Source organism: Sturnus vulgaris, chromosome Z (assembly GCF_052056855.1).
Source record: "Sturnus vulgaris isolate bStuVul1 chromosome Z, bStuVul1.hap1, whole genome shotgun sequence".
In the NCBI taxonomy this organism is placed as follows: Eukaryota; Metazoa; Chordata; class Aves; order Passeriformes; family Sturnidae; genus Sturnus; species Sturnus vulgaris.
The window spans coordinates 22,086,535-22,109,556 of NC_142283.1; the positions used below are offsets into that span (position 1 = coordinate 22,086,535).

Here is a 23,022-nt window from a genome sequence, read left to right on the forward strand (position 1 = left end):
ATATAACTGAACACTATTTTCAGAAAGCTTTCCATAGAGAAAATGTCTTTGTTTTGGGTATTGACTTCCTCCTCAGCCTTTGTGTGTTTCATAGTCTTTAGGTTTTGAAAAGACAGAAGATAACATTTGGGAAAGTAATGATGCAGGACTGTGGACTGACTTGGTGGATTTTGTACATCACTAAGTGGAATGAAGTCCTTTTGTCAGCTGTGCATGGGTAGAGCAAATTTCTTTTGCTTTAATGGCTTCTTCCAATTTGGAGTGAAAAAATAAGTTTGAGTGGTTGAGATCTTTCTGTTCTAAATCTTGAGATACGTGGTAACCAGGAATTACAGTTATTTTACTAAAGTTGTGGAGTTTTTTTACGGGAGTTTGTATGAACGGAATTATTTCTTAAGTGACTAATTTAATTTTACTTTTAAAAATTATTTCAAAGTTTTATTTTAAAAATATAATTTAATTTTAACTGAATAAATTCAGTTTTTAGTTGAAAATAAAATCTCTAGGTCACTTCTTGATTCTTCTTTATATGACATGTTTAAAGTAGTTTTATTTATCTCTTCTGCTGACTTTTAAATATAGTGCGTGGGCAGCTTTTCATCCATTTAATTTCAGTGAAAAACTGAAACTCATTGAAGCTTTGGTTTGTTGTCAGGCTATTTCTATGTTATATGTTTCATATATGTTTTTAACCTTTAAACTTATATTTTAATGCTCATTCCTACTTCATCCATTTATCATCTTATGTGGTAACACAGTCCTTTAATTTGTGTAGGACAGTACATACAGAATCATACAATCATACAAAAATATTGAGTTGGAAGGGGACCACAGGTATCATAGAATCCAGCTTTCTACACAGAAAGCTCTTAAGAGTCACACCATGTATCTGAGCACATTGTCCAAATAAACCTTGATCTCTCTCAGGCTTGGTGCTGTGACCACTTCCCTGGGAAACCTGTTCTAGTGCCCAACCACCCTCTGGTAGCCGGCATATACAGTCAGAATTTGTCAAATACATTTGGCATTCAGCCTTTGTCTTATTTCAGAAACTGATAATAATTTGGTTTGAGCTGGTGTCAGTAGTCACAGTGATTGACTGACAGCTAGTCTCTGCTTCTCTGGAGGGAGGTCACAAGTCCTGCCTGCAAAACTGTTTGTGCATGGTCTCCATTCTCCACATGCTCACAGTCCTGCAAAGACCCTGCTCTTTGGACAGCATGGACTTTCCATGGGATCACAGCCTCCTCTGGGCTTCCAGCTGCGCTGACTTGAGCTCCTCCACAGGCTCCTCCAAAGGCTGCAGGGGCACAGCTGCCCTAACATGGCCTTCACCATGGGCTGCAGGGGGGTTCCAGCTCTGGCACCTGGGCCACCTTGTCCCACTTCTTCACTGACCTTGGTGTCTGCACGAGTGTTGCTCTCGTGTTCTCACTCCTCTGTCCTGGCTGCTGTTGCGCAGTAACATTTTCCCTTTCCTAAATTTGTTATCCCAGGTGTGCCACCACCATCACTGAGGGGCTCAGCTCTGATCAGAGTGCTCTCTATGGAACTGGCTCCATCAGACACAGCAGAAATTTCTAGCATCTTCTCTCAGAAGCCAACCTTGTAACTCTCCCTCTACCAAAACCTTGCCTTGCCAATCACTGCAATACATTACCAGTGCACTTCGCCACAATTAAGCTGTAATGCCTACCGAATACATAAATCTTTAGAAAATAGACTGCCATTTTATGTTTATCTTAAGGAAAATCTACAATGCAGAAATTTCTAGACTTGAATGTGTCTTGCCTTTCCACAATAGCTATTTCCTTTCATTGTCAGGCTTGTCTGATTTTAGTGGTCCTGCTGAGAATAAACTTAGCATTTGGGAATGTGCAAAATTAAAATCTTCTGATGAATTCACAATAAACTTCTGTTTTTACCTTTCTGTAGCCTTCTCTTTTCCCACTGCTTCAGTCAAGTGTAACACTAACAATGAGAGAAAATTGTAGGTAGCTGAGGTTGTTCTTACATGCTGCTGTCTTCCACGGTGTTACCACACAATTGCTTGGAGAGTAGAAGTGAGAAATCCCTTGGGTTGAGATCAGGACAGTTTAGTAGGGAATGCAAAAGCTGTGCATGCAAGCAAAGCAAAACAAGGAATTAATTCACCATTTCACGTGAGCAGGCAAGTGTTTGGCAATCTCCAGGAGTGCAGGGCCCTATCATGCATAACCCTGACCTGGGACGACACAAACTCCCATCACTTCAAACATCCTCCCTTTCCTTTCCTCCAGCTTTCTGTGCAGATCATTATGTCATCTGCTGTGGAATATCTCACTGAGTTAGTTGGGATCATCTGTCCTGGCCATCCCAACTCCTTTTGCACCCCTAACCTGCTCACAGATGGGGAGGGGTAAGGAGCAGAAAAGTCTTTGTCTCTGTGTAAGCCCTGCTCAGCAGTAATGAAAGCATCCCTGAATTATCAACTCTGTTCCAGCGCAAATCCCAATCCTAGCCCCATACTATCTACTGTAAAGAAAACTAACTCCACCCCAGCCAAAACTGGAACATTCATTTAATGAGAAAATGATGCTTGTGTTTCAGTAACTTGGTGAGAAACAAAAATTAGCTTTTCCATTCTATTTCAGCATAATACTGGAGTTTTGCCTACTAATTCTCTTTTATAGCTCTAATAATAGTTCTCTCTAATAGCAAGAACAGGTGTATTAAGGTCACCTTTGTGCTTGGATAGTGTATTATTAGGGAGATTAATGACGGAGGATTTATTTCGTCTGACACTTACAGAAAAGCGTTGTTTTCAGACCCCGTATCCTAGGACATTTTTAAATGCATGTGAAGGTTTCAAGTGATGATTTTATTTAGGCTTACACAGCTGATTTCATTATTCATAAATATATTTCTTGGTAGTTGTTATATGAATAAATTGAGTTTGTGTCATTTTTCCTTAAGGTGTTTCCTTTGCTATGTACAAGTACTGGAGGATTTAATTTTCTTCTATAATAACACTTAATCCTTATCTAGTGACTCACATTATTTAAAAATACGTTGTGTTTTTGTTTTTCAGCTTCCTTTAAAATACCTTCCCTTCTTCCTTTTATTTCTGTTGCACTTGTCTGTAGTGATGGCACACCTTCATTGTAGTTAGGATTGACAAGGAGGGGTTTATTATCTTTGATCTTCTGATTGTTGAAGCTTCAATTTATTGAGATCTAATATTGACTTTTCCAGCCATATTTCTTGCTTTGCAAGAGAATTTGCTCTTCTTTTCCTCTTGTTGTAAGAAAATGGTTAATGCTCCTGATAATTAGTGCATGTGATATAATTCTGGTATTGAATTCGTTGCTGTTCTGGGGAATGTGCACTTAGAGCCTGAGGGATGGTAAACCATTAATCTGTAAAGCAAGGGCTGCATTGTGTGTTAGTCTGCTAATATGCAGAGATAAGGTGTGATTGTCTGTGCACAGCAGGATTCTCAGTTCTTTCCTGCCATCTTGGGCAGAGGAAAACAATGGTGACAGGAGTTGCTGTGAGTAAATGTCTCATCCTTATGAGAAGGCACATCATCAACACAGTGGTCCTTGCAAGGTCATGAGGGTGTTCAACAGCTTAGGTCTTTGTACCTGTATTGAACTTCCTGAGCATCTGAGTGATGCTGAACCATTTTCTACCTCTACTTCAAGGAGCACTTAGCTGCTCTCCCAAAGATTTGAAACGTCTGCTTCACAATATGCAGAGTAGAGGTGGCAAATTGTATTTATCTTCTAAGATTAAGTTATGAAACACTTTATTCTTCAAGTTAAATGTTTCAGTAATGCAGCAACTATATGAAAACTCTTCTATGTGATTTTGGGTCTCTAAACACATTTCTCTTTTCTTAATTAGGTCTTTATTAATGTGCTGACTCACCCAGAATGTTCATAAGAGAATAATGGAAGCCCCTGAATACCTTGATTTGGACGAAATAGATTTTAGCGATGATATATCGGTAAGTACAACTCTTATTTTATTTATTAAATAAATTGTTCAAGTTGAGACAACCTTAGATATCTCAGTCCTGATGTAAAAAGCAACACTGTTGTTAGAAGCCACACTTCTTTTTACTTCATATGTGAATGTTTATATAGGTTGAATCTAGAATAAAAATCGGATATTATGTAAAGGAAATCTCTCTAAAAAGCTTGAAATGAAAATTTGATTCCTTCAGATAGTAAAAATTACTTGTAGACAAAATAAATTAGTTTCATTTCTGGGTTGCTTCTCTCCTGTACTGTCCTGAATGAGCTATTTGTGCTGTAGTGCTAGCCTTAGACACAAAAATTTTAAGTTTACTTTTTTTAATCTAATGCATTTCAGTTGTAAAAAACATTTCTCTCACCTTTGCCATTTTCACCAGTAGCCATTTCCTAGTACACCTCAATTTTATCAATAGGTGTGATATGATAGTGTACAGAAAGAGATAGACTTCAAGGGATTCATAGGCAGCAGTTATCCTTAGTGTCACAAATAAAACAGCCCTAATTGCAAGCAAAAATGCTGTGTTATTGTGTTACTTTCTACGTTTTTAGTGTTTTTATAGGAGGCACTGGTACTGTGTATTTCTCTATTACTCATAATACTACTTCTACTGCCAGTGTTCCTGCTTTTCGTGCAATAGAGTTGTTGATATGTTCAATGTTTGATAAAAAATAGACTTGAATACGTAAATTAAATCTCCTATAAGTGAATTTATTAATTCAGTTTTCAGATTAAAGTATGCCACCATCTCCTTCCACATGTTTCATAGTTTTATAGGTGTTTTTCTGGTGTTTTTTTTACAAAGGGCCTGGTTTTCCCGTTAGCATTTGGGACTCTTGATTCATTTTAAAACATTCCAGATGCTTTTTTCACTGGCAAATTCCTTTTAAAGAGATTTTTTTTTTCTACCTGTTGTATTGTTGAATTTTTATTAAAGCAGAATATAGCAAATGCCCGAAATATTACAAGACAATGAGGCAATCTTGAGTGAATACCTTATTATGGGCAACTTTCTTTATATTACTGTTTTATGCCAGATTATGTCCTGGTATCTGTTTCTATACTCAGTTTAATAAAACTGTAAAACATAATAGATGTAACCTTTCCATGTCCCTCCCATTGTGGCTGTTGCTGCGTACTGGTGGGTTAGGTTACTCACTTCTCTGCTGAACAGCTCAGGCTGCCTGCTTTAACAGGCTGTTCTTTCAGAGGATGCTGAACATTAAATAAAAAGTCATCACAAATGATTAAGGTAGCAGTTTTACTCCCTACTTTAGCAGGTAAGAGGACAAAGGATTTATTGCCAGAACCTAGAGAGAATTCATGGTTACTCTAGTTCTCTGCTCACATCTCATCATGCACAGTTTAGAAATACCTGACCTTCATATTTTCTCCTTAGCCTGCTCTGGTAAAAGCAGCTGCATAGCATCTGTATTAGTAAATTATATTATTCATGTTAGCCTTCTGGTTCTAATCCAGTGCAGAAAAGTGACTAATAATAATGGCAGCAAGAAGGCTGTTAAAATGATGCACTTAAAAATGTACCTCATTTAGAAAGCCACGATTTGTAGTCCAGAGCCTTACTGATCAAAGTGTAATAATCAAAAATATAGAGAGAAAGGCAGGAACTTCTTTTTAAAAGAAAATATATATGTATTTTATTTTACTTTTTTTGGGGTTTTTTTGGTTTGTTGTTTGTTTTTTTTTCAATGTTACATTTGTACACGAGAAAAGGAAACTACATTTCTCCAATATCATGGAATCCTAGAATGGTTTTGGTTGGAAGGGATCTTCAAAGATCAGTTGATTCCAATCTCCCTGTGATAGGTAGGGCTACTTTCCACTAGATCAGGTTGCTCCAAGGCTCCTTGTGATGGGTTGACATTGACATTGACCAGGTGCCCACCAAGCCACTCTGTCACTCCTACTCCATCAAAAAGCTTGTGCTTTAAGGAGAAGGACACCACTCGGCAATTAGCATCATAGGAAAAAAAAGACTCCTCTTGCCAAAATTAATTTATTGCCAATCAAACAACAGAGGATGATGACAAACAAGGACGAATCTAGAAGCACCTTTTCCCCACCCCTCCTTCTTTGCAGTCCCAGCTTCACTCCTGAGTAGTTTGCCTCGCTGCCTCAATAAGCACAGGGGGATGGGGGAGGATGGGGTTTGCATTCAGGTTAAGTACTAGTTTGAAAGCAAACCAGTGGGAGATCCCAAGTCAGAAATACAATTTAATGGGAAAATTAAAATAAATGCAGTAATACAGAAACACCAACAGAGTCAGAATACAACCTGACACCCTGTCTGTACAGGTGTTGGTAGCAATCCAATTTAATGGTGGCTGCAGTCCTCCTGGAGTGACAGATCGGGTTGTGTTGAAGCAGTAGAAGGGCTTCATCTTCCTCTGAAGATCCAGTGGTGGTTATGGAGCTCTTGTCCTCTGTAAATTCAGTGGATAAGGCTACCTGTTGTATTCCAAAACCTCAGATTATATCCAGGTGAGAATATTTGGCTCCTCCCCCTGGATGGAACATCTCACAATGGGATGATGTAATTTTATCAGTCATGCAGTGGGACTCAATGGCCCATTGACAGAAGGTACCCCCTGGAGTTATCAAGAATGAGTCATGAAGGAGATAATAAACACTGCCCTACCTGGTTTTAACAGCTTATGAAGATGGTGATAGAATACATACTTTTGGGTACATCTTACATTGTAACCTAAGAGAGGTTATCACAGTGTCTCTTCTGTTCCCTCCTCATCCTCTTCATGCCTGCACCAGCATGGAGTCCCTCTGTGGACTTCTCCAGAGTCCTTCCCAAGGACCACAGTTCTTCATGGACTTCACCAACATGCGTGCTTTCCATGAGATACAATCCTTCAGGAACAGACTGCTTCAGCATAGCTCTCACACAGGGTCACAGTTCCTGCCAGGAAACCTGCTCCTATGTGGTCTCCTCTCCACAAGGATTAGTTTCTGCTAGGAGCCTGCTCCAGCATTGTCTTTCCACAGGCTGCAGGTTTCTTCAGGGCACATCCACATGCTCCAGTGTGAGCGCTTCTATGGGCTGAAGGCTGGATACCTGCTCTACCATGGTTTTCTCCTGTGACTGCAGGGGATGCAGCACCTGGGACACTGCCTTCCCCTACTTCTTCACTGACCTTGGTGTCTCACATTTCATTGTTCCTCTCTCCCAGCTGCTCTTAAGCAGTGGTTTTTACCCTTTCTTAAATCTGTTATCTCAGAGGCACTACCAACATCTCTGATGGGCTCAGCCTTTGCCAGCAGCTGGTCCTACATGGAGGCAGCCTCCACTCTTAGTTTTCTACATAAACCAAATACAATCATGTGTGCTGGGCATCCACAACTTCTCTGGGCAACCTGTTACAGTGTCTCATTATGTTCATTGTAAAAAATGTGCTTGTATTCAATCTAAATTGATGTTCTTTCATTTGCCTATTGTCCTGTCACTACAGGCCCTGGAAAACAGTCTTTCTGTATTTTTCTTAAAGCCTTACAAGCCTTTATATATTGGAACAATATAAGAAAGTCTCCCTGCAGCCTCCTGTTCTCCAGGATGAAGAATCCAAGCTCTCTCAGCCTCACTTCACAGAAGAGGTGGTCCAGCCCCCTGGCTATTTTCATGATCTTCTTCTGGATCTACTGATCAAGTCTATGTCTTTTTTGTCCCAGCAACCCCTGAGCTGTAGGCAGTACTCAGGTGGATTCTCCCAAGAATAAATTCTGCAGGGGGATCACCTCCCTTACTCTGTTGGCCAGACTTTTTGTGCAGCCCAGGATATGACAAGTGAGCAATGAGAGTTTTTGTCAAATTGTTCATCCACCAGTATGCCAAGTCTGCAGGGTTTCTCTCAAAATCTGACTCTGTATATGGATACTGGGCATTGCTCTGACACCTGGGACACATGGACACAGGATCTTGACTTCTTGAACTTAATGATGTTCACATGGGCCCACACCACAACCTGTCTCAAGGTCCTTCTGGGTGGCATTCCATCCATTCAGCAAATCAATCACTCAGCTTGGTCTTGTGTGAAAACTTGCTAAGGGTGCCCCCAATCCCATCATCTGTGGCCTTGACAAAGGTATTAAATACTATTTGTTGCAGTAGGCCTCCTTGAGGGACACCACTCATTGAGTTTCACTTGGAGATTGAGCTATTGATTGTAACTCATTGGACATGGCCAGTTCCTTGTCCATCTATCCATCAAACCCAAATCTCCAAATGAGAGGCAAGGAGGTTGTACTTGGATACAGTGTGCCAAAGGCATTACAGAAGCTGAGGCAGAGGACATCTGTATCTCTCTTGCTCAGTTGTAGGAGGCCACTATCTTAGCACAATTTTCCCTTTGTGAAGCCATGCTGGCTATCTCTGATCACCTCTCTGCCATCCATATGTATTGGTATAACTTCCAGGAGGATCTCTTCCATGCACTTACTGGGCACTGAGGCATGGCTGACCTGCTAGGAGTTCCTGAAGCTCTTCTTTTCATCTGTGATCAAAGAGAATGTGATACTCACTTTTGTCCGGTCACTGGAGACTGACTGCTATGACTGTTAAAATATTATTGAGAGTGCCTTAGCAGCTACGTCTACCAACTCCATCAGTGCTCTGGAATGCAAATATGGTGCTTATTTTATAAACTAAGATGGTTCCATTCCTGATCTAAATGGTATATTATATTTGACTGTAGTTCAGACAACAGAATAGGTTTTTGTTTGCATTAAACAAAATTAATATTCTGTCTGCAGTGACATTAAGCAACCCAGCTGAATATTTTAATTTATTTCTTCATTAATAACTGCTCACAGAAAGGAAGGGGGGGAAAAACCCTTTAGGTTGCATTAAATGATAGCTACATTATCAAAGGTATGTTTTATGCATTCACTTTTTTCCTGTTTCTCCTGATTTTGACTCTAAATTTATTCCTGCTCTGAAGTTTTATGCTGTTGGTATGGTTACCTGAAGGTTTCCTTTCATTGCACTGGCAATTTGAGAAAATTGAAACCATTTTATTTTTTGGTCTACAGAAATAATACAAGATAATCTCATCAAAATCAGAGTTCTTCATGCTAAAATACTTGTAAATTGTTAGAGATTGAGTGTATAGATCATTTCGCAGATCATCCCCTTGGCTCTGTATGAATGAAAGCCAGGCTCAGTGGTGCCAGTGTAAGACTGCACCTAATTTAAAGGTTTGTGCAATGCAAGTGCAGTAATTGAGTTCAGGTCTAAGTAAACAGTTGTTCAATGTCTAGGTATTTTGGAACAACTTTAAAAAGTCTTGTGAATGCTCGCCTGGCAGGGAAGACGTAGACTATGCATGGTCAGGAGTACGCCCAAGCTGCTTTTATTCAACACAGGGCCCCTCCTGAGGCTGCTGCAGCCTTCCTTGGCCACAGGAAGAGCTGGGTCACCCCTCAGACTCACACACAGCCAGACTTTGCCTACCCAGCCACCAGTCCTGCTGGGCTCAGCATGCAGGTCCTACATCACTGTGCAGGCACAATCGTTAGCTGCAGCAGATTGATTTATTTACCATCCATCTCTCTTACATCTCTCTCTTTTCTTCCTGTCTCCCATTTCAGAATGAAGCAAAATGCAGATGTCCACTAAGTTTTTCATAGGAAGTGTTAATTACAGACAGACACTTTGTACCCCTAACAATGTTAGTGGTGTCTATATAGGTCCCCTTTGAAGCTAAAGGGAAGAATAACATATCAAATGTATGAGGTGGACAGCACATAGCACAAATAACCTAACCAGTGCTCCAAAGATGCTCATCACAGCTGTAAGAACATTTAGTTTGGGGAGGTGATATTTCCCACATGCACCATACCAGTCTAATCTCTTTCCTTCTCTGTTTTTTTGTTTTGAAGCTGCTTAAATTGAACACTACTATTGGGAAAAACCTTCCTGCAACATCAGGCCAAGTATTGTTCCTTTATTTTTTCTCAGTATAACTTGCTATTCCCAAATAAATGTCTCGGAAATATGATGGCATTGCACAGTTAATAAATTATTAAGAAAATGCATTGTAAAGTTAATTTAATAGGCTTTTAATAGCAATAAAGTGTTTTGTTTTCCACTATCACAAATAAACGGAAATGAGACTGTTTACTTGGAAACACTTGGAAAAAAATTAGCTGTAATGGAGAAAGGTGCTTGTTTTCAGTATCAAAATGAAAACAAAGAACTGCATTTAGGATCAGGACAGAGTCATTGGTGTCTTTATCCAGTCAAGATCATTGGTGGTGGTAAATGATTTGAGTTCTAATACTGCAAACAGTTGGACGTGGTCCTTCGTGCTTTTACGGGTTTCATGGTTATGATAACATGCTCTGAGATTCTCACTATGCATACAGCTTTGTACTTTGACTCCATTTAGGATACAACAGAATGTGGAAAAGTAACTTTTGTTTCTTAATTTACTTGGTTTTTTTACTATTTTGTATAATATTGTCTGCTACTACTCATGATGAGTTGCTTCTTCTTTCTGATACTTCCAGAACACAAGTGCATCGGCAAGTGGTGGACAAGTGGCACAGAGCAGAACAGATATCTTTAATATCTATTAAAGATATTTTTCCTAATGTACTTTGTTAAAATTCATTGCATTAAAATTTGAAAACCATGTGAAATTTAAAAGGGTAACATTGGCATTAATTCAGATTCTGTTGCACAATGTTACATAATGAGCAAATGTATTGTATTATAAGGGAAGTCCCATTTTTCCCTGAATTAGCAATGTCTGTTGGAAAAAGCTGGGAATATCTTGCATTTGTGTGGAATACTTGCTATTGCCTCTTCTCTCATTTGCTGTTGAGACTGCTCTTCCATGTTACAAATTTCTTTAGGGGTTTATTAGAATTCACAATTTCAGGTTGGACGTAGGCAGGCCTTAAATGCAGAAAAGGAACCCAGACCTCAAATAGTAATCAAAAATTCCATTACATGTGTTGTCTTACAGAATGTCGTTTGTTACTGAATGTCACCATCAACCACAACAGACTTTAATTAAATACCAGGGATCACAGTAAGCATTGACTAACAAAGTAACATGATGTGCTGAGCTCTTACATTGTCAGTTATGTCCTTGGGCATGGCCCTCAGCCCTGGCATTGGAGTGGTTACTCCAGTGGTGAAATGTGAGAAGTGGTGTTTAATTTTGTATGCAAAAAAATATTTGAAATTATTGAATGAAGAGTTGGAAGTAATTCATTTTAAGTGCTGTTGAATAAGCATCGAGTTTTAAATTCTGTTCCAAGGGAGGGTTGCAATCTCAACTTCTTTTGACGTCCTGTGTAACCTTGAAATTTGTAGTTGAAGAAAAGCTAGAAAACATTACTGGTGATTAGAACTGGAGCTAGATATGTGAGAAATCAGTTCTAGTGGGAAGAGCTGGGAATGGATTGTTTTTATGGTTGGGAAAGGTCCACTTGAAAAAGTAATTTTAGTTGCTTCTTGGACCAAAAGTCAGTTCTTTACATTTTAACCCCGAAATACAAAAGGCAGAAATGTAAATTTGCAGAAATTTTGAGGACAGAGGTAAGTGGGAGGAAATCTGTTGATGAAATCAAACCATTATTAAAATGTGTAACAAATTTATAAACATTGAGTCGATTTTTGGTGGTGAGACTACTAACTGAATACATTTTAGAACAATGTTGAAACAGAAAAAAGTCTGTTTTTCCAAGAACAGGAAAAAGACAAAAAGAAAGATGGCTTTCTGTTTTTGAAGTTGTCTGACAAAACACATAGCAATAGAACACAAAAGGCCTCTTTCTAATTGAATTACAAACTGTGTAATAGTTTAAACTGCAACAGCTGGTCTTATGAAGCTACCATATTCCTTGGAGACATGCTCCTTGGATTCTTTTAAGATTCTTACTAGACCAGTCCAACATTGCATTCTAAGTCTTTGTGCTGAAATAGCAAGATGTATAGCTTAACAGCTCAGGCTTTATTAAACAATAACTAAAGTGAAGCCCAGCACATGGTGTTTGTCCATGTCTGTGTTTAACTTGTATTAATTTGTCTTTAGTCCCTGTCTCTGCTCTGTTCTTTCTTGCTTTAGGCTGTCACATTCTGAAGCAGTCACAGCCTTATAGACAACCCCTTGTTTAATGGGGGCTGGAATCACTGGTAGTTCTGGAGTGCTGCTACACATTTTAATTAATAAGTTCAGTGTTGATCCTGGGAATACTTACGAGGGTTTCTTCTTGTGGTTTAGGTTTCTCAATACATTCCTGAATTAGGTTGGCGAGGGAAAAAGTAAGACCTGGGAGTTTTCTAGGCTTAATGAAGTAACTACTGTCATTTGAGTAGAAGTCTTAAGCTTGCACCAGAAAAATATGTTACTCTACAATTGGGCACATGAGCTTGAATTTAGATTATTTTGAAGGAGATTGCCAGCTGTGCTTTAGAAACATGTCAAACACTGAATGACAAACTGTCAGCAAAACCCAAGACAATGTATCACCATTTCTTTTTTGTGTGGAAAGTTCATACGGTTTTATATGTAGTTGTTTTGCTTCATTGGTCAACAGCACACCAACTAAAAATATCTCTTTCTTTGAAAACATATGGTGTTTATGTATTCTTAGAAAAATTTCAGTTGTGCTAATCCTAAATGCTTTTTTTCTATTTAAATTTCCAAAATACTGGTTTTAATAGGGTCTTTTTCGTAATTGGTATTTCTTTCACAGACATAATGATTTTCATTTGTTTAAGTGGAGATTCCTGTAACATTTAAACATTTAATTAAGGAAGACTTGCTATAAAGCAACTGCATATCAGAATGTATGGTTTTATAACACTGTCTTTCCAAAGATGTTCCACAAGTATATAAACTAAAAAATTCTGTTTGTTAAAATGCCTATGGCACCTCTGGGTTTGGGGTTTTTTTCCATTTTTGAATGGTTAATGCAGTGAACAACGTGCTGATTCATATCAGATGTGTTTTGTCATATGAAAATTATAATACAAATTTGCTTTAATGAAGGCCGATTGGAGAAATGAGCCAGTCGTCTGATATGTGTGGGTACATACACCCCTCTCTGAAACTAGACCTCTACAGCACAGATACTCTGCATTCCTTTTACAGACTAGTTTGTGACAGCTTGAATTCTAATTTTTAAGCATGATAATTGTTGAAGTGCAACACCATAATAGGTGCACAGGTGGACAAAGTGAGACCCTTGAAGTTTATGATGAAGCTTGAATGTGGTCTGACCTCCAATGTATCTTTCATTGTATTGCATTATATTTGTGCCTTGAATAATAGTGACCTGCAGGAAGGAGAAATCTGAGGTGAGGAGGTGCTTTACTCTAGTTTTGAAAGCCTGTTTCGTATGTCTCAAGGTGGGAAACAAAAGCAGGTGCCGTCTGCTTTGCAGCCTTGGTTTGTAGATTTTGATAGTGTCCATGACACTTGAACCCCTTGAAAATCTTACTTTTTATCTTTTTTAAATATTACCTCTATATATTTTTTCTCCTTTTTTGCAGTATTCTGTAACTTCTCTCAAGACCATCCCAGAATTATGTAGAAGGTGTGATTCACAAAATGAAGACAGATCAGGTATGATGCCCATTTCTGTCCACCCATTATAGTCTCTGCTTTTTTTTTTGAAATCATGTACAATTTGGCAACAATAGCTTCTTGGCAGTGTCCTGTTGTTTTGTTTTTTCTCATTTATGTACAGTGTTCTGGAAACATGAGTTTCTTTTTTTTCAACAGATGTTAGTTCATTAGAAAGAAAGAAAGTTCCAAAAAAGGATTTGGCTGTATACAGATAAATGTAGGGCTTCATCTCAGCAGCTCCAAACCACAGTATGTGCAACAATTTACTTGAAAACCCGAGAAACCATTGGTGACAAGACGTAATAATGTAGGCGCCAATGAAAAAATGTTGGATACATTTACTACCCATATGGCCACGACCAGTCTGAGGGATGATGTTTTGCCAGAGTCTGAAACTGTATCAAGGATGCTACATGATAGAATCTGCTCTAAGGCATACTGTAGTAGTTAAGATTAAAGCCGAGTTTTTTAGTTTAATAGTGTAAACTAAATGAAGAATCATGGCATATAGATGAGAACCAGCTGGAGACCTTCCCCCTGCCCCCTGACAAAAACTGCATTCAGTGTTGTTTTTCACTCTGTAAATCAGATTAATCCTCTTTTATTTTTCTCTTCCTGATGGAGAAGAAATGAATTGGTAAGAGAAGCATTTTTGTTGAGCTATGAAAAGTTTATTGTGCTTTTTGATCCTTTAATTGAACTTTTGTTAATGTTGTTTCATCAAGTAATTTTATAACAGAAACAGGAGATCTGGAATTCATGGGATGATACAAGGACAAGAACCATGCTATACTTCAGCAACTTTTATTTCTGTATTTCCTTTCAGACTTTTAAAAATTTCTGTCGTCTTTCACTTAAGTGGAAACTTTCTGATTGCTGCTTCTTCCAACAGAGTTATTAAAGGCCAGGTCACCACGTGCCACTGTCCTTGGCAATAAAGAGAAGCAAAGCTCTCCTTGTAATGCTTGCAGATTACTGCCCACACAGGGCACAGCAGTGATTGCACACACAGTATTACTTGTTACAAACAAGAGCAGGGAAGAAGTGTAAAAGGTGAAGACTCCTGATCCACTGCTCTCAAATTGCCCTATCTCCTACCATAGTGTCCCCCCATCCTCCCCTCCATCCTCCCCTCCATATTCCCCTCTTTCTTCCCATCCTACCCTATAGCACCCTTCCATCCTTCCCGTCCCATCCCTATCCCTTTGGTTCTCTCTTCTTCCTCCCTTCTTGCTGGTTCTTCCCTCCTTCCTCATCCCTTGCATCCTGCTATCTAACCCCCTTTGTTCCATTTCCTCCTCTCTTTCTTCCTGTCTCCTTCCCTTCTTTCCCATTCTTAATCCCACTCTCCCTTCTCTCTTTGTTTTCCTATTGCCACACCATTCCACAGTATTCTTCTCCCAGTCTTCTCTCATTCCTCCTGCCTCCTTCTCTCCTCCTTTCCTCTTTTTCACCCACTTCCTCCTCCTCCTGCTCCTCCTTCTTCCCTGCCATTCTCCGTAGCATTTAATCCCTCATTGATCCCCACATGCTTCCACCGTTCTCTCTCATATTCCTCCTCCCATTCTTCTTTCTCCATTTAAAATAGTAAGGATGAAATACTGGTTATGAGCTCTTCCTTTGTATTGTAGGATGCTGACAAATTGCTGTGTATCTCTTTTGTTCCATGGTTGCCTCTACAGATGGACATTTTTTGATTATGATTTTAATTACATCAGTACTTATCTATTCTCTTGAAAAGGGGTTGACAGAAGCAAATGCAGGGATTGCTGGAAGACAGTAGTAACTCTGGGGAGTCTGCCAGTGGAAGTTAACTGCAGATTGGTTAAAAGTCCTGAGTAAAACGGAGCTCTTTTGCACTGATAGTAGTATTGGCAAGGTGGAAACAGTCCTAAAAGCTGAGTTTTCTTGCTACTTACCACTTATTTTGGTGAATAGGAGATGGTACTGAAATCTTTTTAGTATTACTCTGTTTAATCACTGAGTAATAATGTAGAGTTGAACAGGAGTGTGTCACTTTACATGTCTGTACAGACTTCAGTATCTCCAGTCTTGAAATATCAGCAGAGCTGGATTCGTCAACATGGCATAAGGCCCAATTTGATAAATTTTCATAGTTGCTTTTGACAAAATCTTTTGCCTTCCCTATCACACAGATTATTTAAAAAATTAGATCGTTGAAATAATGTTGCCAAAGTATTGATGTGTGCTATTTTTATGAAAAGAGATTATACTTTAAATCTTTCCTACTATAGCATAAAGCATTCATACTATTTTATATCTGCATTCCACTGTTAATTCAAGTAGTTACAAATTTAAAAACTCAGAGGTTTTACAAAGAACTGATCCAACTTTCTACCTCATACTGCCTCCTGCTTAGTTAGAGGTTGCATTTCTCCTTTAAAACTGAGAGGACTATGAAAGTAGAACTATCCAAGAATTATTTTTTTAGAACTAAAAGTTAAGCAAATGTTGACCGTAGATAAGACATGTCATAGTCTAAAAAGCAATTATCTGTCATCTTTGTCTCAGGAAAATTCTTAATTCACTAAGACGGTTAAGACAAAATTATGAAGAAAGTAAGATTCAACTTCACACTTGAAAAATTAATCATATACATACATATATACAAATACACAACTATTTTCACCAACAGGATTGTTAGGACAGATGTAAACCAAACCAGTTCCTCATTAGGGAATTACATTTCTTAACTATATGGCTAATAATGTGGAAGTGTTACTATTTATTGTTTGCAGATAAATTTGGTGAGTAGCCCTGTCATTCCGATTTTCTTTCCCCCTTTCATGTAAACATTGAATAATAAGTTAGTATCATATGAAGGTATTTGGTTACATTGTTTTCAAATTACTCCAAGCACTTTTAATCCTAGGCATATACTGATGTTTAGAAGTCGGTGAGTCTTCTCCAGCATTTCACATAATTCCTTCAGCAGAGTTTATGGGGTTTTTAACTGTTTCTGACTGCATGTAAGTTTTGCACAAATTACTTGTTCTTTTGGAAAGGGAGATATTAGAAAGTCTGACAAACGTTTGCCCAATGTGCAGTTCTTCCTCCTTGAAATGCCACTATTGCCTTCGTTTTTTGGACAGCACTGGCTGGTGGTGTGTATGGTTGGGAGAGTCCTGTTCCTGCCTCACTCTTTTGCAAGATGTGCATGGCAGTCAATCAAAGAATCACAGAATGAGCTGAGTTGGAAGGTACCTACAAGGATCGTCACAGTCCAGCTCCTGGCCCTACACAGGATAACCCCCAAACTCACACCATGTGCCCAAGAGCATTGTCCAAACACCTCTGGAGCTCTGTCAGGCTGGTGCTGTGACCACTTCCCTGGGAGCCTGTTCAGTTCTGGGTGAAAAACATTTTCCTGATACCAAACCTAAACCTCCCCTGATGGAATTTCAGGCCATTCCCCCAGGTCCTGTCACTGTCAGCACAGAGCAGGGATCAGTGCCTGCCCCTCCTCTTCCCCTCCCAAGGAAGCTGTAACTGCAGTGAGGGCTCCCCTCAGGTGCCCCTTCTCCAGGCTGAACAGACCAAGTGCCCTCAGCCACTCCTCACACCTTTGGCTTCCCCTCCAAACCCTTCCCCATCCTCATGGCCCTCCTTTGGACACTCTCCAACAGCTCAATGTCTTTTCTGTGTTGTGGCACCCAGACCTGCCCCCAGCACTGGAGCTGAGGCTGTCCCAGAGCAGAGCAGAGCAGGACAATCCCCTCCCTTGCCCGGCTGTGATGCTGTGCCTGATGCCCCCCAGGACACTCTTGGCCCTCCTGGCTGCCAGGGCACTGTGGGCTCATTTTCAACTTGCCATCAACCAGGACCCCCAGGTCCCTCTCCGTGGCTCTGCTCTCCAGTACATCCAGGGTTGCCCCATCCGAGGAGCAGAATGCATCACTTTCCCTCCTTAAGCTTCGTACAGTTGGTGACTGCCCAAGCCTCTAATTTGTTGAGGTCTCTCTGTAGGGCCTCTGTCTTCAGGTGGAGTAACCAGCTCCTCCTAATTTTCTATCATCTGCAGTGTTATTCATATTCCTTCAAGTTCTGCATCCAAGTCCCTTATGACTTCTCTGAGTCCTTGTTAGATTTAGGGAATTCTGACTCAGGAAAATTGTAAGAGATCCTTGGAGCCAAAGTGTATGTGCCAGTACCCCCAGATTACCAGGGGAAAGATGCATGGTATTGGCAAAAAATTGCAGTGAAAATTGTGGTTTATCCACAGTAAAGCGTGATTAAGGGAAATTGTTTTTTCTACAGTCATGCATCAAGATAATGATCTTTTAGGTAGCACAATAACCACTAAGGTGGACATTATCTCAGTTCTTTAGAGCAAGGTGCTAATTAACTCTAAAACTGTGGGTTTAAGCCCTGTACAAGCCATTCACTTAAGAGCTGGACTCAATGATCCATGTGGATCCCTTCCAACTCAGAATATATTCCGTGATTCTGTAATTTTTTTTTATCTTCAAAAATAGAAAATTAAAGAGTGTAGTTTAGAAACGGACCTAGCTAGCACATTTTTCCTGAAATGAAGTGTTAGCCAGAGTTTCTGCTGGTTTCCAGCATTGTTTAATATAGATTGATGAACTGAAACATAAATCAGTCCTTTATGCTTTCATTATTAAGCATGAAATTTGTTGCATCCTTTCTGGGCAGATTTTCTAAGGACACTTGAACGAATGGTTCAAGACAACTGTGTTCAGCAAGCTTCACTGAACCATGTCATTATTGAAGTGTATTCTGTCATCTGTGACAGCTTTCGCTTGTCATTAAATGAAAGTTTCAAATGAAGGCAATATACTACTCTAGGTCTTTATTCACAGATTGGTAAAAACAAATTCACTTTTGATGTCCAGCAGTTATCCTTCTGCTTTGCTTTATTCATTCCTAAAGAAACTGCCATTTGAAAAATTATTCAAAATATGACTTTCCTAATTGAGAAAAAGAAATAAATCAATGAACATAAAGTTACAGAAAATTTCCATCTCAAGCTCTTGGTAGTTTTTTGTTGTATGAGAAAATAAAGTAAAATTTTATTTGGAAGCAGTGCTAAAAGGTATCAATTTCACAGACCTGTTCTCCAAATATCTCACAGGTAAATATGTGTGGAACAATACAGTACTGATTGCATCATTCCTTGGTAGAATACTGAAGAGTTTACTTAGTAAAAAACCAACTTTCATATTACATTTTCCTACCTAATTTTTGCATTCTCTGTCTTCCTTTTTCACACATTTTGTGCCAGAATGACCTCTTCTGATTTCTCATTAGAACTTTGCTTGCTACCTTCCTTTTACATCCATAGATCTGTCTGTACAAGAGTAAACCAAATTTATTAATTTCAAAATTTTCTTTGCCTTTCCTATATTCTCTGCTTGAGAATGACAGCTTTTGTATTATTCTTCCTCAAGTCAAGATAAGAAAAACATATTCATTCACTGAAACACATAATGTTTGAATTACCTGGAAAAGGTGCACTTCTGTTTAAGAGCATTAATTATTATTTACCCTGTATACTCGTTCTTTCTTCTTTATAGTGACTTGAAATTCCACTTAAATGGGAGCAAACTCTCTCCATTCTTATCTGTGCGGGGTTGTTCTTTAATTCAGGCTCTCATGCTATAGAGCTTGTTAAGAGCATGTTAAAGAATTCTAATATGTATTCCTGGTACAAGTTATTGATATGTTAAAACTGTAAAACAGTGCCACCTTCAGTCAAAATGAATTCAGTTAAATATGAATTTTGTGATATTAATAAAGGAGTAAATGGATATTCAGATCTGGTTCTGATTATCCATTGGTTTGTAAGAGACACCCCTTCCTCTATCATATGGAGCCCACATACTTCTGTAAGTGTTGGAAATACATTGGTGATATCAACCATGAGTTCTTGGAAAGTTTCCCTGGTGTAGTCAGCATCTCAGCACCTGTATACAAAGTGAGAATCACAGTGCCTTAAATGGACCTGGAATTAATGTGTGTCTTAATTGATTCAAGTCTCTGCTGAAGGCATATCACAAGGAAGAAGCCCAGGTATTTCTTTCAGATGACAGTAGAACGCCAAATATGAAACTTTGTGTAAACTTGCTGCAGGCCCCCTCCCAATAATACATGAGCAATGTGTTGAAATACTGCATTTAAAAAAATATGGGCAGTCGTCAATGCTATTCATAGGCTTTCTTAAAGTAAAATATGGTGTTTTCATTGTACTCAGGACAATTTAGAGGCATTTTGATGTTTGGCATTAGACTGGAAGTATCACAGAAACTGCCTGTCACAAGTGTAAAATTTCGTCTGTGCATAAGGTTGTTTTGATGACTGGAGAAAACTCAGTTCCCCTGTAGTTCTATAGATGCTTGTATGCCTGGTAAAACTCCACCTCTCACCATGCTCTAGAGATAGAGATGGTGGAAAAATACTTGGAAGTCAAAAGATACTTCCAACTGGAAACAGGTTATAGGAATCAATTTTCATTTCTGAAAATGGAATCAGATGGGGATTAAATTGAAAGAGAAGTTGCTTCCTGGTTGCCCCCTATTCTGCTTATTTGCCCCCAGTAGTTCTAGGACATCTGTAAGTAAATAAATAGATAAGAAAACCTGTAAATAAGCCTGCAGGCCTCTGGACTCATTTGCATTTTGTCTTCCTCAAAAAAAAAACATAGAGCACAATATATGGTGAAGAGCTGCATTTGCAAATTTGACCCTTGCAGGATTTTGTCAGATAAAGGGTTTTTTGTGCCAAAGAAATACTTCGACACCTCAGGTCTGTTGGGCAGCTAACACTTCTTTACCAATGTGAATGAGGTTTGCAGTGTTTGTGTTCCTCACTCTTCTTGCCTCAGTAATACAGTAGTAGGATTATCCAAGTCTCTTATATTAAGGAATAAAAGTGAATAAATAATTGTGACACATAGTTGGGGGAAAAAAATTTTCGTCACCTTTTAAGAGTATACCAGAATTATTTGTCAGATTCTGGAATCAGACTAGCTGCTCCACATTCTAGCCCTCTGCCTTAAACTTAGGCCATCTTTTACTGTTGTTTATAAAATAATCAAACAGTATTTATTTGACCCAGACTTTTAATGGCCCCTGTCTGAGTTCATAAGTATGGAGAGATGAGCAAGAGGCTTTTCCTCTGGAGCAGCTGTTTAAGACTACTCGATGTAACTCCTGCTGTGCTGGTGCTTTGGAGGCTGTAGGCAACACTTGCTTTTGCTTCTTTGGGAAACAAGCATCTGAAAGCAGAATGACAGAGATTCTAGCCGTGTCCTGGTCCACTCCAGGCTATGGTTTCAGTGTTGTGTAGAGGGAAACCCTGCTGTAACTGCCTAAGGACTGATGCAGCTCCCAAGGAGCAAATGGCACAAAGAAATACTGTATCTACTAGTCTGACTTGCTTTTGTCCCTTCAGCTATATGGTTAAATGCTATGTTCCAATCCTTTATTAAAAGCAGTGGAAATTCATCATCTCAGTTAAGTGAAGAGGGTGTTTTTAAGTCAGTAAAAAATATTGCTAACTGGTTTTGGTGTTCCAGTTTGTTTTTTTTTCCCTTGGAAAAACAGTGTTTGCAAAGAAAACAAATGAATGAAAAATGAAAAAACAATGAAAAAATGAAAAATGGAAGTACCTTACTCAACTCTTAACTTTAATGAAAGAAAGGAGAAATACATGACTTCACAATTATCTGAGGCAGATTTTCAACAAACATCATTGCTTCTTCTCAGTGCCTGATTTTACAGTTTGGTCACCAGTGGTTTATGTAAATGCATGTTATTAAAGTTAAAAAGTGGAGAAAGTGAAGCAACAAAATAAATGTAAGCTTAAATAAAGTGATGACAAACAAAATGTTGATGCCTTTTCCTCTGCCTAGACCCCTGTGTTGAAAGCAGTGTTTTCATAAAACTCAGACAGAATTCATTTCCATACTGAGTGCTTAATAGTTCCTGTCAGAACAAAACAGCTGGGAAACATATGGTATCCATTTCCCTGTATCACTTGGAAAAAATTTCACATGTAAATAAAACCAACATAAAAGTGTAGGCCTTTGAACCTAGAATCTTATACAATACATAAATAAGTCAGTACAGTGCGTTCTTTGTATTGGCCCACTAAATTACATGCTTTTTGATTATTATTATTTTTATTTCTTCTTCAGAAATGTTTTCTTAAGCACTTCCAAAAGTATTAATGTAATTTTCAGACATCCGTAACTACTAAACCAAACTAATCTTTTGCTTCAGATATTAATGTTGCACTGAAAGTGTATATATCTGTTTCCTTAGGAAGGTGTTCATGGCAAATTGTGTGTTTTGACCACAAATTAGATCCCACTGATAGGCAGTTAGCACATGTTATAAATCTGCTTTGTTTAAACAGTATTCTTGACTTTTAGAGTACATTAACTCTTAGTGTACATTGAAAGGGACATAGTAACTGCCTAAATGCTTTTGTGGTTTTAGTGCTATCCCTCAACTGAAAATAACAAAAGAAAGAAAATTCTTTGCCAGATTTCCGCTTATTATGAAGATGATCAATATCACCAGCTGGGACTATGAAAGAGTGCAAATTCAGTGGGATTAAGTTCAAGTTCAGTAGGATTAAGAGTTCGATTGACTTAAGCTCCCTTCTTTCAAGTCAGATTCACTGGTCAAACTATCCTGCTGTGCAGTGAAATACTTGTCTGGAAGGTCCAGAGCTATAGGTGTGTATGTGGGTGTGGGTGTACACAGGGTATACATAAAAGGGATAGAAAGTTTGACAGAGAAGCCCAACATAGAGAGAAGTCCAGAAGGAACTTCCCACCTCAATAAGCAGGGTCAATTTTTAGATCAGAGAATCACAAAATTGTTTAGGTTGGGAGTGTCCGCTTAAGATCATCTAGTCCAATGACTGTGCTTAAGCAGGGACAGCTAGAGCAGGTTAAGCTAGGTCTGTGTCCAGTTGAATTGAGTATCTCTAACAATGGAGATTTCAAAAAGTCTCTGGGCAACTATGCCAGTGTTTGACCAGCCACACAATTTAAAAAGTGTTTTGTTGTGTTCAGATATAATCTTTTTGTACTGGTTGCCTCTCGTCTTGTCATAGAGAAGAACCTTGTTGCACCTCTTCTTAATGGTGACGTTCCTCCTGACCCTTTCTTACTCCAAGCTGAACAGTTCCAGCTCTCAGTTGATACTCATGAATTTCTAGTTATTGTAAGAAAAATACGTCTTCCAGAGGAAACATGCCTTAAAAATTGAGTTGTTGTTATCAGTGCTCAAACAAATTCACGAAAAAGTTTTGACTAACTCTTTTGTTGCCCTCCCAGAAAATTATCATACTCTTATAATGCCTCTCAGTGCAGAGCAGAGTACAAACTAACATCATT

The 23,022-nt window shown here is 38.8% G+C and overlaps 1 protein-coding gene across 3 annotated transcripts in view; it reads left to right on the forward strand.

Moving 5' to 3' along the window:
- The window catches only part of SNCAIP (synuclein alpha interacting protein), an 88,136-nt gene that overhangs the window by 32,324 nt on the left and 32,790 nt on the right, over positions 1 to 23,022 (forward strand). For all 3 annotated transcript variants that reach the window (XM_014874376.2, XM_014874377.2, XM_088156050.1), the window contains exons 2-3: positions 3,889 to 3,991; positions 13,556 to 13,628. In XM_014874376.2, coding sequence (XP_014729862.1) covers positions 3,935 to 3,991; positions 13,556 to 13,628 — 130 coding nt within the window. In that variant the 5' untranslated portion in view covers positions 3,889 to 3,934. The remainder of the gene's footprint in view (positions 1 to 3,888; positions 3,992 to 13,555; positions 13,629 to 23,022) is intronic.